The 16,255-nt window shown below is 37.1% G+C and overlaps 1 protein-coding gene and 1 long non-coding RNA gene across 25 annotated transcripts in view; one reads left to right on the forward strand and one right to left on the reverse strand.

Moving 5' to 3' along the window:
* The window catches only part of ROBO2 (roundabout guidance receptor 2), a 1,407,887-nt gene that overhangs the window by 1,377,423 nt on the left and 14,209 nt on the right, over nt 1–16,255 (forward strand). For 12 of the 23 annotated variants that reach the window (XM_089330658.1, XM_089330657.1, XM_051859425.3 and 9 more), the window contains 3 exons: nt 926–1,131; nt 10,179–10,361; nt 12,514–12,687. In XM_089330658.1, the coding sequence (XP_089186784.1) occupies nt 926–1,131; nt 10,179–10,361; nt 12,514–12,687 (563 nt within the window). Of the gene's footprint in view, nt 1–925; nt 1,132–7,312; nt 10,149–10,178; nt 10,362–12,513; nt 12,688–16,255 lie in introns of those variants that run through there. The other 11 variants (XM_051859430.3, XM_051859433.3, XM_089330666.1 and 8 more) reach the window with 2 other exon arrangements.
* LOC149126949 (uncharacterized) overlaps nt 1–16,255 on the reverse strand; it is a 223,534-nt gene that overhangs the window by 10,028 nt on the left and 197,251 nt on the right. The gene's annotated exons all lie outside the window — the stretch shown is intronic.

Genomic DNA, 16,255 nt, shown 5'->3' on the forward strand with positions numbered 1-16,255 from the left:
AGAGCATTGCATCTGTGCTCCAAGGTCCAGAGACTTCATTTGGGCTCTGTCGCATAGATTATATTGTCTACCAACATGGCTGACCTCAATCTTTAGCCACCTCACAGGCAATACCATGTGAATCAAAGCCCCCAAAATAAAAAAAAAAAAGTTTGACTTTCTGGAGTATACTCAGCCAATCCTCCAGACAAACAGAGACACTGTTGTCAACCATTCCAAAGGCTTAGAGATTACTTCCCAGAAGTACATGGCAAAGGCTAGCCTCTCTTGAGTCAAGGATAAATTCTTACTTAGGATCATAGTTTTTGTAAGAACTAAATGAGCGTGTGGTTGTATAGAACTTAATAAAATGCCTGACTATCTTCTAGCTGTTACTTTTCAGAAAGGCTTGGGTGCTCACTTGAGTTGTCCAGTGCTACCCACCTTTCAACACTTAGCAGTATCTTATTTAGTAACTGTATGATGGATGCTTGTTAAATAGATGAACAAACTAGTTCTTCACCTACTGTGAATACCCATACATCAGGTATGATACTACTCAACCCAGCAATCTTCCAGAATGCCCCAACTGACTCCACATGTGGGAGTTTGGAGCCTCCATGGGCTCACACAAGACCTGGCCCTTCTTGTTTGGAAGTGCCTCTCCATCCATGTTGCATGAAAACATCATGGAAGAACTGTTATTTATACAAAAATAATGGTTCTGTATTTTTTCATCTATAGATCACCAATAGAAGCATTTGCCAGTCTGTGCCAGGGCTGTTGTTTGGTGAGGCAGGTGTTCATAGCCCATTGTGTAAGAAAGTGTGGCAAGTTTCGAACTTAGTCAGTGGAGAGGTAGAAGACAGTGTTAGTCCCTATAGCATACCATTGAATTCTAATTAGTCTTGCTGAATGTTAATGAATTGCTCTCCTTGGCTCCTAGGCACATTCAAAGCAATAATCAACCGCCACAGCCACCAGTACCACCATTAGGTTATGTGTCTGGAGCCTTGATTTCGGACTTGGAAACAGATGTTGCAGATGATGATGCTGACGATGAAGAGGAAGCTTTGGAAACCCCCAGGCCCCTGAGAGCACTAGACCAGACACCGGGATCCAGTATGGACAATCTAGACAGCTCTCTGGCAGGTAACGGAAGAGATTTAATACAAATAACTGACCTATTTGCAACATTAAAATGCATCGAATATCAAATACTTTCTTATGGAAGATTTATTGCACTCCATCTATTTCTGTAACATTTTAAATATGTTAATGTTTAACAGAAAATTCAAAAAGGATTTGGAAATACTTTGCTTTGCCTCAAAAATGATAAGAAAATTCATGAATTTTAACAAGCTTTAAAGACATGAAAGAAAACTCAATTATATCCAGGGCTTTCATGAAAAGTTCACTCTACTGGGGAACTAAGTCTATTACATAAAAAAAAAAAACCTTGACTTTTAGAAATGATATATTTTGTGTATCAGGAGCAACATATAGAGTCAATGCAATCTTAAAACACTCCTTGATATTCCTTCTGTAAAGTCATTCACTGATGAAAATAAGCAAGTCTTCAGAGTAAGCCTCTGTAAGGTTGCACAAGCTTTTATTTTTATTTTTGGAGTAGAGAAAATGTGTAGCAAGATAATCCATATATTTATTGCTGAATGCAATCACTGCTCTTCTCCAAGAAACAGTTATTTTTACTGTGGACTCCTCTGATTTCCTCTTGCCTTCTTCACCAAGTAATAGACTTCAGTTGGTACTTTACCAGTAATCAGCCCACCATGGGCAGCATATCCTGTTTCCAGTTGTTCAAATTGATCAAATTTGGTAAGAAAATGTAAAGCCCTAATGTGTGCACGGTGAAGAAAAGTGAAAATTGGGGTCTCTCTGTTCAATTAGATATCCATTCCTTGATGTAGAAAAAGTGCCTCTTACATGACTGTGAAGACATAGCTACTAAAACTGAGGTCTAACCTTTGTATTTCACTGCATCTTCTCTGAAAACCACCATGTCCACGTGTCTGGTGGAGGATGTGCTTTATCACGGTCTCATTTAAGTTGTTTCTGGACTGACAGCTTCTGAGCGTCCACTGATTTTGCACTACATGTTAGAATTCTGCAAATAGTGATGCACACTGCTCTGAGATAATGATAAAGCAGCATCAGCCCCTAACATCATCTCTGCATTCCTTCCTGAATTACCCAATGTGTGATGTGGAAATGCATATTTCAGTTTCTCACCTTTCCCTGGAGGCTGGTCTATTTGTCATACTAATTAAGATTTAAAAACTACAGGTATACTGGTATGGTTTGAAACCCAGATCCATCTAATGGTGATGGAGCAAAAGTTAAAATCTTTGAAAGCAGAGAGCTGACTTATTAGTGCTCTGCTATATTAAGTCCCTTTTGCTTCAATTTCTAGCATAATCTCCTTCAGGGTAAAATTCTGCATATTTTTGCATATTTCACTAATGGTACTGAACTCTTTTCCATTAGGAATGCAGTGAAGAATAGTGATAGCTTATGTAGTTCTTTTATTAAATATTATATTGTCAAAGATTATAAATGGATCTATAAATTAGGAGATTTGCCATCTTGCGTATTTGCATGTTCACCTGTTAGTAACATGTTAGGCTGTGTAATCTGCATTTCTCCTGTAACTGGGGTCATGTTCATTCCAATGAAGATTTTTATTGCTAAGAAAGCAAAGTCTGTTTTCCTACTTGAATTCATTGCTTAATTACTGCCATATATAAAACCTCCATGTTTAGGTATGTATTACACAATGATTTTATGCAATGAATAATACATCTCCTTAGTCGAAGAGTTGCAGTCTACACGAAAGTAGTCAAATAGAAATCTCTTTCTTTCTTTCCATGCATCAATAGCTTAGTGAGAGTATGTGATCAGATATATAATTTGCTTTCTCCTGTATATGTAAATGTGCATATGTACATGGGGACTATGAGTGTAGGGGTATTGTGTGTGTAGTGTATATAAAGGTGTGAGTGTAGACAGGTTGTGAGTGTATGGAGAGGTTGTGTATGTAAACAGGGAGTGTGAGTACACCTAAGGTGTGTGCAGGGTGTATAGGTGTATTACAAGTATGTGTGCTTGTCTGTAGGATTATGAGTGTGGGTTTAATGTGTGTCAGGATAGATAGGGTTGTGAGTATATAAAGGGACTGAGTGTTTATAGGTGTGTGTGAGTAGTTAGGGTAGGTGAGTATAGGTAAGGAGCAGGTATGTGTGTGTGTAGATAGAATGAATGTGTTTGTAAGTATTAGACAGAATGTAAAAGATTGACAGTGTAGTTGTGCATGTGTGTGTGTGCGATTGTAGAGAGTGAGTGAGTATATTTAGGTGTTTGTGTGAGAGAGTGCAGGGGTTGTGAAAGTGTAGGAGTATGTGTGTGTGTATCTGTTTTGTGCAAGTATAGGCACATGTACCTTTGCATGGCAACAGCCCTAAGGGTAGATTTTTATGGACTGGATGGCATAGAAATGAACATGGTGATGACTGTTCTAATGCGCTTCTGTTTTCTTCTGACATGTAAGGCTAGTTCAATAGTACTGAATGAAATGGACAACCAACGAGGCACTATTCCACTTAGCTTTTGCGTGTTTTTTTTTTTTTTTAAGATGTATTTCATTTATTTGAAAGACAGAGTGAGAGAGAGAATCTTCCATCTGTTGGTTTTTCTTCCTAAATTGTCACAACAACCAGAGGTGAGCCAATCCAAAGCCAGGAAACAGGAGCTTCCTCTGGGCCTTCCAAGTGGGTGCAGGAGCCCAAGGACTTGGGCCATCTTCAGCTGCTTTACCAGGAGGATTAGCAAGGACCTGGATTGGAAGTGGAGTAGCTGGGACTCAAACCGGCACCCATATGGGATGCTGGGGCCTTAACCCACTGTGTCAGAGCACCAGCCCCAAGATGTTTTTTTTTTTACATTTCTTTTTTACATTTTTTAAAAGGCTTAAAGAATAAATGATAGAGATGGCAACGGCTAAAATATTAGCAAGTGGCACATATAGAAAAGTTTTCTGATCTTGTTCCAATGTTTTACCATTAAACTAACTGATGTAATTCTCACAATCCTACCAGTATGATTGATGTCATTTTGTAGATCAAGGAATTTGTCACAGAGCAGTTTAAAAGCTTATTTCAAGGTCACCCACCTGATAAGTAGCAGAAGCATTATCAAAATCAATTAGTCTTACTCTAACAATAAATTATCATGACATCTGCTCTGGAAATGCCCAACTTTCTTGCAGTCCCTGGAATTAGCATATTTAAGATTAAAATAATCTTTTGGTCCCATATACATATATAGACTCAGTATATGAGTCTATATATGTAACTACAAGTAGATGTTTTTATGAACACAACATTATAATTTGAATTCTGAAAACAGTAGTCCTTACCCACTCTGAACTTAATCAAGATACAAGTATTAATTTTTAGATGTGACCTTTATTTTTTCATATTTCCTTCTATATTCAATTGTGGTGACCCATGCTAACAAAATTCAACTGTGTCAGCATTTTTTGTATTGAATCTCATGTTTATCATTTTTATTTTTAAGCTGCCCTCATAATGGCACTGATTTGGTTGTAATAGACTATAAAAAATGTCTTTATTACAACACATCACACTCTGGGACCAGAAAGTCTACCTGCAGAATAGTGTGAGTCTTTAGGAACATGCTTGTCATATCATCCTAAATGTCAAGCCCACAGTCGTTTGGTAACGGGGGGAAGAAGCAGTCATTCTTGCTATAACTTCCATGGTGGGAGCCCAGGGTAAGTGTTGGCGGCACCTAAGGACACCACCAGCAAGAAGGCAACAAGAGGCCAGAGGAGAGAGGGCGGGAGCAGTGCATGGGCCGCATGGCCAAGATCCTCCCTGCCTCAGTGCTCACAGAGGGTCAGACTGAGAGTGACTGCTGTTAAGAGAAATGAATCAGAGTTCCCCTGGCTGCCAGACCGCACGTGAGCACCACAGCTGAAAAACACGGCCCTGCATTTTCTCCTTGATGTGTTCTGAGGTTTCACCGGAACTCCCACACCAGATCATTCGGAAAACAATACAACCTGGCAACCACACCATCTGCCTTTATCATGCATCTTTTAGATTGAGCTCTGTGCACTAAAAGGTTTGACCTGAAGCTTTGCCCCTGCTGCAGAAATTAACAGAAAAATCATTGTAATCTTTACGAAAGTTTCAGGGATAATACTAAAAATCATTAAATACTTTTTTTGAGACTCTCTCAATGATGTCTTCAAGGAGAAATTAAAATTAAGTATACACTTCAAAATGAACCACACAAATAGAGGAATATTATGTGTGTTTTCATCTGAATGAAACGTCAAGAGGTGTCATATGTCAGAGAATTTTTTTCTTAATATTTTGCTCTGCCTATTCCGTTCTGTCTGAGAAAGGTGGGTAGAATTTTTGTATATTTAATTTTTTTTGACAGAATAGTTCTGTAGATTAGACAAGTTTTTCTTTTTTTTTAATTTAAGGCATACAAACTTCATGCATTTCTTATAAACAAATTTAGAAACACCATGATTCTTCTCCCTCTACCCTCCCAAGTTTATCAACACCTAGACAGAGGTGGATATTTGGGTTGATTTGTCCAAAGACTTTTATAGCTGAAGATGTTATTTAACACATAGTTAGACAAATAGCATTTAATAGGAAGAGTTCCTAGATTAAATATTGGCTGAAAAAATTGGGGGACAGCTAGTTTTTGTATCTCATAAAAATGGTAATGCAACAATTAGCAGGGTCATATTATAAAGCACAGCCTTTACTCAAGCTTAATGGATCTAAGGATAAGCATTTATCAGCAAGGAAGGATTTAGCATAAATGACATGTAAATGAATTGATGACTGATCATAAATTAATTTTAGTGCTGAAGATGTAACAGAGACACAGCAAGATGCCACTTTATCATGGTATTTTACTGCTTGGTAACGTTTGAGCAACAACTTAATGTCTTATGTGCAGTTCTTTCTTAACAGCTTGAATAAATTTGGGATTTTTTTCTGTTCTTTTAGCAATTTTAAACCTAAGAAATTTGGAAACACTAAAAATGTAAACATAAATAAATTTAACTATGTGACATAAATTCATTTTTCATTAAATGCTTAAATATGTATTGATTATGTTTGGAGCAATAACTTGTCCAATGGACATGGATTGCTTATAATTTGTAAAGCCTCTAGCTGAGCTATTTTTACCTGGTGTTCATTTTTAATTTTTGTGTTTGTATTTACATTTTTTAAAGAAAGCCAGTTATCATAATTTAATTCATGAATCCATCTTTTTCCTTTTCATCTAATCATTGTCTTCTACTCTTTTTTTGTTGGGGAGGGAGGTAATTGTACACCAAAATCTTCAGTTTATTCTTGGTGTTTAAAGGGGAAAAATGGGGCCGGCGCCGTGGCTCACTAGGCTAATCCTCCACCTAGCGGCGCCGACACACTGGGTTCTAGTCCCGGTTGGGGCGCCGGATTCTGTCCCGGTTGCCCCTCTTCCAGGCCAGCTCTCTGCTGTGGCCTGGGAAGGCAGTGGAGGATGGCCCAGGTGCTTGGGCCCTGCACCCCATGGGAGACCAGGATAAGTACCTGGCTCCTGCCATCGGATCAGCGCGGTGCGCCGGCCGCGGCGGCCATTGGAGGGTGAACCAACGGCAAAGGAAGACCTTTCTCTCTGTCTCCCTCTCTCACTATCCACTCTGCCTGTAAAAAAAAAAAAACAAAAAAAAACCTTAAATGGGAAAAATGGTAGCCACTGAATGGTGAATCAGTAAATGTTAAACAAATTACAGCAATTTTATGGGAGGAATCTTAGTATATGTTATATGCTTTCTGTTTTTAAAAAAATATTCCCCAGTAATGTACCTGTTCTATATCTCTTAGGCAAACTAAGGGAAGTGTTGGGTATGGAAGCTATAGCACAGAGGGGCAGAAGACAAAGGGAAACAGACAGAAAATGTATTTTCCCCTGTTTTTGGTTCTTTGCCGTCCATCTTGAAGACATGAACACCTGCACTAGCAGGAGGAGGCCCTTTCCTCTCCTTAGCTTGGGGTCTTGGGTTTCCTACTGCCCTGGGTGGCCAAGTATCTCTGACACATGTCTCTTCAACTCGGAAGCCATCTGTCTAGTCTCTTTGCTCTTTTGGGAATATTACATATAATGCATTATATATATATATTATACATAAAATAGTGTTTTCTATGTACTGATGTGCTTTCTGCATTGAACGATACTCACTTGAAGCTCTGTCTGCCATGTTACTTTCTCTTCCCAGAATAGAGAAACAAAGCATCAGGAAATCCTCATGAATAAATGGATTTCTATAGTCCTGGCAAGAATGGTTCAAAATGAAGAGAAAGATCAAAGACATAAAGGCAGGGAAGTAATTAATTTGTTTAAGGTATAGCGAATGTGTGTGTGGAAATCCTCAAGTGAAGGATACACTGTCGCACAGAGTGTATTTTTGGGGAAAGTTGGGCTAATTCTCTGGTAGGTGGTCCCAAAGGATGGCATTTCTTTAGGGAAGAAATCACACCCAAAATATTAATTGCCACCTAATGTAAATTTATTGTCTTAACTTGAATAAGACATAGCTAAATATAATTATCCAAATGTATCAAAGCATAGTCAAGATACACATCATGTATATTTTATTATATAAACTATATTTCATTATATAGTAAAATTATATACTAGTATATTATTGTTTTCTTCCCCATTTTGGATGCTTATGTCACTGCTTCTATCATTGTCCAAGGAATCAATGAGTTGACTAACATTATATTCTTTGTTTAATATTTTTCTGGGAGTTTTTATGAGGACAGTCTTCCTGTAACTAAAATAAGGTCCTTTCTAGGAAGTTATACATCAAATAGAATCACACGTGGAGTTTACAGTGAATAAGGAAAATATTTCAGACACTTAATCCAATATGTATTTTATTGATTGGATTTCTACTGTATAATGTCTTTGTATAAGAAATACGAAACTGAATGAAAGCTTATCTCCTAGTATACGGAATTCTGTGTGTTGAAGAGGAAATATATAAATGCAAGGAAGTGTAATACAAGGAAAGAAAAACTAATGTGCTACTGTATTTACAGTGTTTAGAAGGAAAAGGAGGGACAGAGATTGATTTCTCCCAAGACGAAGTTGAAGGCAGGGTAGAATTAAGATGATACAGGAGATTGTATTTCTTTTAGAATTTAGTGATCGGGGGTTTCTACTAAAGTTGGTAGCGATACAAGTATATCCAAGGAGTGTGAGGGGATGTTGTGTAGGTGAGATCAGGAGATGGCACTAGCTGTAGGTGGCACTGCAGCTGCAGAGGTAGACTGGGCTGGATGCTTAAGGGTCCCAGACACCTAACTGGGGGTTTGGACAGTGTCTTGGCAAACTAGGGAAGGCCTTAAATGGTGGAACAACCGTGTATGATACATGCTTCTGAATGGTAATTCAGCAAACTAAGGGGAAGACAGAAGGATAGAGAGGGAAGTCAGCTAGGAGTTTAGGAGTGAATTGGACATTAGGAAGAGAAAGGTGCTTGTTTGGAGAGTTAAGAGCAGACATTTAGAAAAGCAGAAAAGAGCTCATGGAAGGGATTAAAGCTGAGCTTTTCAGTGTTTCCAAACTATCCTCAGTTCTAGAGTTTCATATTCTTTTACGACCCCTCACTGAATCACTTTGATTTTTTTCTTATCTACCATAGTTTTATATTGCAAGGCCTACTGCATCATTTCTTCTTTCATTTGGGGCTGTTGGGCCTTGACTTGTGATTATGAACCCAGAAACGATTCTCTCAGAGGCGGCTCAGTTGCTGGTGTTATCTCAGCTTCCTTGCAGTGGTCTGTGTCAAGGGAATTTATTTGGAGAGTAAAAAGTGTATCTTTATACTTCTGGCAAGTAGAATCAGGATTCGATCTTTCTCTGCTACACTTAACACCCTTTTAACTTCTCGGATCATTCTAACCCCTTCAGTTTCTGTTTTCTCTGTCTTGAAAGTGCATGGAGCCATGTTATTGTATCTTGGTCCCTTGTCTAAAATTAGAAAGACTGCATCATGGCAACAGGCCTAACTATACTGTTGTCTTAAATATTGAAGAAAATAGAAAAAAATCCATAACATTTGACTTACATGTCTTTCATGTAAATACATATTTGCTTTACTTAGAAATCTTAAATTAGCTTTTTATAAATGTTTCTGCCTTTCTAAAAAAAAGTAGGGTAAGCAACAGTCAGTAGGGTCATTGTGTCATGAATTGATGGCACGCCAACCAAAGTATTTTTATTATTTTTATTACGTAGCTAAGTACATAGTATGTTCTTGTCTAAGCAAAAATATAATCTTGCAAATGACTTGCTAGAAAATTAAGAATAAAAATTATTTCTCCTATCTTTACAGTTTGTAGCTCTTTACATGTAAAGCTGTCATTGCTTGCCTCTATTATGTTGCATTTTGTGGAAAAAATCATATTGATGCTGGCGATGTTCTTTATAAAGTTTTTAAACATAAAATTGCACTTCTTAAAATAATTAAAAAGAATGATCATTGAGATTAATACAACTTTCATAAAAATGTAATTCTTGTGTTGTAAGTATGTTTGATTTTGTTGATTTATTTGCTTGCAAATTTTTGTTGTTACTTTATGAGCAACTTCTTTTAAAATCTTGAAATATTCTAGCCCTTCTATAATATACGCATATCTACAGTATATGGGTATATGGGTTTTCATGGAGATTATTACTGAAATCTGAGTTCAAGCAAAATATACTGTTTCTTCATGTAAGTCCTAAATCGATTTAAATGCATATAATTTCTTTCAATAAACGTGTTCTTTGAATTATAGGAAATTAAAGTATATAATAACAGTTCTCCTGGAAGGTGATCTTTTGGTATAATTTGAACAATGTGAAAATCATACCATATGAAACAGGTTTTGTTCTTGGGCTAAAAACAGATAACAGGTTTTATTTTAGCTTCATTCTTCTGCACTAGCTGTGTTTAAGACAAGGAGGTCATGATGACACTTCAGGGAAGAAGTGAGGAGTGAAGGCAGCCTACTTGCTCCTGAGTATGGTGTGTACAAGCAGATGAGATATCCAATACGTAAAACTCACTAGACAACTACATTTGTTTTTAGGTTCAATGGTAAATGGATGGGGCTCTGCATCTGATGAGGATCGTAACTTTTCTAGTCATAGATCTAGTGTAGGTAGCTCCTCAGATGGCTCCATCTTTGCCAGCGGCAGTTTTGCACAAGCACTGGTGGCAGCAGCAGATAAAGCTGGTTTTAGGCTGGATGGAACCAGCCTTACAAAAACAGGTTGGTAGACTCCCAAGTCAACACTCTTTGCATGACAGAATCTTGTCCTTTGGGCACTCACCCCCCATTTTTTTCTCTTGTTCTTTCTCCTCAGTGAGTCTGACCACAGGGCTTTCTTTAATATGCATGGCCATGGTTTGGATGCTCTAGTATCAGAACTCCCCTCTGCTGCTAGTTTTGCAGAGCTAAGAACAGGCTCCTGTTCACCACCTATCCTCCCATATTGCCTTTTTCCTTCAGAGCTCTGCTGATTAATTGGAATATGCTTCCTTTTTATATTACAACAAAGCCGCAACTAAGATTGCCATTAAATTTTCAATAACTCACACTTTGCAAAATCCTCACACAATCAATATTGTGCACAGTGATTAAAATTGTTCAGCTTTTATCTCCAGTGCCTTCCTTTGCCTCATCTCTTTCTGCAAATGCATTTTCTGGGAAGGCTTTCTCAGCATGAGGTGCTTGGGTCTAAGACTGTCGCTCTGTCAGTTCAAATGGCTGATGGTCTTATTAATTGTTTGGCTAAGATTTTAATACAATAATTTATTATTTGTTTTAAAGGATGCTAATTAAAGATACACCTACTGCATTTGCAAGTTGAATAAAATGATGACTAGATGTGTATTACTCTTTAAAGTAATTTAATTTCGCTGTCTGAGAGTAATAAGTAACAATATAGAAGACTAATTATGTAATTTTTCATGTGCTGCTAAGTAATTTGTAATCATTTATTGTGCTGAAACAGAATAACTTTGGCATGATACATGCTCTTATATTTGTATGGGTACTTATTAACTGCACATTTAGGAAGGTTCTAAAATGAACTGAGCTACCTTACAAAACAAGCTAATGAAACATTAACTACATTTTTGAAATCTTAATAGTGTTCAAGTAGTAAAGAAAAGAAAAATGATTTTGACCCTTCACTAAACTCCCAGGTCATAAAAATGAGTCTGGGAAATGTTATTTGGATCATACCATCAATATTTCTTTTTAGCATGCATTAGGTATCTTCAAATGAGAAACATTTTAAAGCATTGCAAAGGTTTATTTTTCATATAGCATCCAAACTAAAATATGTTGAAATATACTGTTATTTGAATTTTCTTGCTTTATAAGGCATAAGTCAGAAATTTTATATTGCCTGAATGCTTTTTTTGTAGCACTAGCTGTAAGAGGAGCAGTAAGAAAGTGCAAGGAAACTAATAAAAGTCCTAAGTGTGTTTGTTGCATGTATACTGATAGCTAATAAAGCATTAAGCAATATCATGTCACATTGACTTAAGAAAATATAACTACATATAATTGTGTATGAAATGAAAACATGCATAAGAGAAAAAATACATGAACATAAACCAGATATCTCTCTCACCTTAATAAACACAGTGTTAAAATCATAATCTGATTAAAATTTGTTACCTAACCTTTTCCCAGAATAAATTTCCCTGCACAACCACAAGACAAGGACATAGCACATTTTTTTTTTCATGAGAATTTGGAATGTTCTTAGGTACGATAGTATTCATCAGAAAACACCTATTGTACTTTGAATATACAAGGTGATTTTATACTGCTACAATGTTATTGAGTTTCTGCTAAAAAAAAAAAAAGGTAGAATTCATCGTGTAGTGCATAGGTGGTAAGGTCAATTTAATAGATGCTTCTGAGCAGACTTTTCTTGTAAAATTTCAAATGTAATTACTACTGGGCATTTTTCAGAGAAAATTTGAAAAATTCCAAGGTGAAAGTTGATTAAACAAATAGTACAGTACACAATTCACTTCAGAAGTAGCTTAATTTTAACAAGTGAAAGCTTCATGAATTTGCCAAGAGTCTATGGAAACATCACTAGCACTGTCCATATTAAAGAAAGCCATAATTAAGCAAGATTGAGTTTTTGGTTGCTGGTTGGTTTTATGTGGAATTGTCTGAAATTTCTTGATAAATCGGTGGTTGCTACCTTATCAAAACTGGACAAAATATCTGCAACAGAGTGTATTTTTTATAGAAATGCACCAATATTTGATATCTTCAAATGGCATCTGTAGATAGGCTTATAGGTTAGTTCTAGAAAGAGGAGAGGCATCAGGCATCAGAATCAGTGTATTGTAATGACATTCTCTGTACCCCATCCCCCTTGTTTTCTTTCTAGGAAAAGCTTTTACCTCCTCTCAAAGACCTCGACCCACCAGCCCATTTTCTACTGACAGTAATACCAGTGCAGCCGTGAGTCAAAATCAGAGGCCTAGGCCCACTAAAAAACACAAGGGAGGGCGAATGGACCAACAACCAGCAATGCCTCATCGAAGAGAAGGAGTGACAGATGGTAGGTTCACTTCCTTTCCTAGTGTTTCCTCACTGATGAGATGTGTACCCTGTGGCCGTTAACTTCCATTAGAGTAGTGATGGTAGACTAGGCACCGTCTCCTTGTACAACACAGCAGACACCTGGCAATGCGGTCTTGCTGAACTAAAACACCCTCACACTGGGGTTCATGATCCCAGCATATGGATTTGGGGTGTACCCAAACATCTAGCCCATAACAAAGGGGAAGCAAACTTCTCTTAAAAAACCAAATGGTTTTTGGCTTTGGGGGCACATGACCTCTGGCCCAGCTATTCAGTCCTTCCACTGTTACAGGAGTATGACTATAAAAAATTAAATGAATGGGTATGAGTGAGTCCTATAAAACTCTACTGACAAAACAGGCAGTGGCTGAATTTGGTCCATGAGCCATAGTTTGCTGAACTTATACATAGCATTCAATCTTTGAATGTTTGGTCAAACACTACTAGTTTCAGGAAATACAATATTGCTAGAAAAGGATCATATTCAATAATGAGTATTTTATCAGCTTTACACAGCATGATCCACTTCTCATATTTTCAACATAGTTCTTTTTATTGTTGCTAATGTTTATTTAAAAATCAGAGTTACAGAGAGAGAGAGAGAGAGAGAATCTTCCATCTGCTAGTTTACTCCCCAAATGGCTGCAGTAGTCGGGCCTGGGTCAGACCAAAGCCAGGAGATTCATCCAGGCAGGGGTCCAAGCACCCAGGCCATCTTCTGCTGTTTTCCCAGGTACATTAGCAGGGAGTTGGATTGGAAGTGGAGTATCAGGGACTTGAACCAGTACCCATATGGGATGCAAGCTGTTATGGGTGGTGGCTTAACCTGCTGTACCACTACATGGCCCCAATTCTTGTATCTTTTAAAATATGAATACAAATATTTACACTGAAATTTTCAAGATATGTTACCTAATGTACTTAAAATAGTATACTTTCAGACCCAAAAGTGAGTTTATTCCGCCCATCTCCACAATTTCCTCTACAGGCACACAAATTTATCCAGAAGTAGTTCTACAAAATACTAACCTAACTGCACATTAGAACTTTCTGGAGATCTGGATTTAATTGTTTAATTTTGAAGCTTCCAGAGTGAATCTAATGTCCATTTGGTTTGCGGAATCCATGACCTGCTACTTAGCACTCTTCAGGCTTATTATAGGACAGAATGAGGCTCAGTTTGAAAAGATAAAAGTATTTGTGCTTCAGTGGTTTAGAGAGAGAGAGAGAGAGACACTCTCTCTGGCATTTTCATTTTGCTTTCTTTTGTCATCTGATAATGCTAGGAAAACTTCAAAAGACAAACAACCTTGTTTTAAAAGCTTTCAGGCTTATCTTTTCCTGCTTTCTTTCATTGGGAAGTGTTTTTCCATGGAATATGAAGGTTAGGCTACAACTGAGATTTTGATTCCCTGTAAATGGGTCTCGCCTGGTGAGCAAAAATTTACACTTAAAACAGTTTGTAGTTGCGACCTTACTCTTTAGCTTAAAAGGACTACTATTCTAGCTATAAATCTAAAAGTTAATCGTTTTATGTGTTTCCTGCTCTGAATATTGTTGAATTAGAAAACAATTTAGGTATATATTTTTCTACATTTTTTCAGAAATATTTCAACACCATATGTAGAATATGTGGAGATATAAAATGTAAATCAACAAAATAGATCACTGTCTTCCTAAAATACTATTATTTCAGTTTTTTTTTAGAATGTCTGCTTAAAGCAGGTTGCCTCCTACTTTATAGTATAAATATTATATTTCACATCTGTTTTTAACCTAGAAACCAAATTGCATCTTTTAAAAAATCAAACAGCTTCCTAAAATCTCAAACTTCCTCAAATTCTAAAAAGGGCTTATGTATTGTTAGCAATTATGCTTTGGAAATGGTGAGATTTTGAAGGAAATTTTGGCTCATATATCTTCTCAAGTATTTGATCCAAAGGCATTTTATTTATGATACAAGCTTTTGAGTAGAACTGTGCAGATTATCCTTAAAAGTATTGTGATTTTACAACAAATGCATATGCCACAGCATTCATGTGATATGAATCCATCAGCCAGGAATAATTTCATAACATTTTAGTGTAAAATCTAATTGTTCTTTCTGGGAAAATCGCTGCTGTAGCATTTACTATGTAACATCTTACATGAAGCATTTGCATTATAGATTTTACAATAGTGTTTTATGAGTATATTAATTAGGGTAATTATTGCTAACTGCTCTACCAAAGAACCTTTAACCTTTGCTTGGCATGGGGCAATTTTCTCTTTCATTGACACAATCATCTATAAAGATCAGATGGTTCCTCTCTAAACAGTAATGTAAGGCTATAGGCCTCTTCAGTATTCAGAGGCTATCATTTTGAAGGTCAGAAACTTTCATGATTTCTGAGCTAAGGGTAGTAGAAGCTGGGTGGCCACTGGGCAGTTCTAGTGGCAATGGCACATGTCGTTTCTCATGTGATTGCCAAGAATTCTGTCACATGTTGTCAAACTATCTTCCTTGCGTCCAGTAAGAAGAAATGAGAATGGTGAGAAATGCATCTCAAATGCTATGCAAGAAGACACACAAAACACAGGCATGATCTTCTCCCTTGAGTAGTCTCTCCTAACTAGGCATTGATGAATACAGATCTTTGTCATTTGCATAGTAAGTCAAATCCTACTCTTTGGAGCAGATACACTGATCAGTGCTTAACAATAGAAGGCACATCTCTACACCCATCAACCTGCTTTCCCTAGATTAATTCAGAAAAAGTGCTATGTTCGCAGAACTGCCACATATTAGTTTTACCTTTGAACAAGTTAAATATATATATTTATATATATATTATATATATAGAATTCACTCATTACTCATGTAAATATTTATTAAGTGTATACCATCTGGTAGGCATCATGGACCAAACAAATGAAATCCCTTGCCCTCCAGGAGCTAACAGTTTAATGGGAGAAGATCAATAAAGACCAACATAAATTCATGAGTAAAGGATGCTAAATCCCATAGGAATAAATGAAAGGGAAGGACTTTCAGAAGACAGGGCTAGGGAGAGGGTACTTTTCCATAGGATTCTCAGGGATGGCTCCCATAAGAAGGTGACATTTAAGTGAGGATTAGAAAAATATAGTGAAAGAACTGCTGATATTTGAGAAAAAGTCTATCAGGGAAATGAGAACAAAGTGAAAACTTAGGGCCTAACTAAAGAAAAGGAAGGGGAGCAGTGTGTGTGGAGCCAAGAGAGCAACAAAATAGAATATAAAGGCAAACATGCACCAATGTTTGGAGAACCTGATAATGATGTTGTCTCATGTAGTACTTTAGTGTGTATTCTTGGATTGTGTGCATGTGCTTTAAACAAATCAGTCTTGCTGTGGGGTTGTGATACACAAAATGGGGCGAAACTGTAAGCATACAGATCACATAGGAACTAGATGATGGTCATTCGTACCAAGATAGAGTCAGTGGAAGTGATGAGAGAGATGGGATTCTGGGGACAGAGCTAACGGGATTTGTGGATGAAATTAATACAGGTTGCAAAGCAAGG

The sequence above is a fragment of the Oryctolagus cuniculus genome, chromosome 4 (genome assembly GCF_051225735.1).
Source record: "Oryctolagus cuniculus isolate XC-2025 breed Fujian yellow rabbit chromosome 4, ASM5122573v1, whole genome shotgun sequence".
Taxonomy (NCBI): Eukaryota; Metazoa; Chordata; class Mammalia; order Lagomorpha; family Leporidae; genus Oryctolagus; species Oryctolagus cuniculus.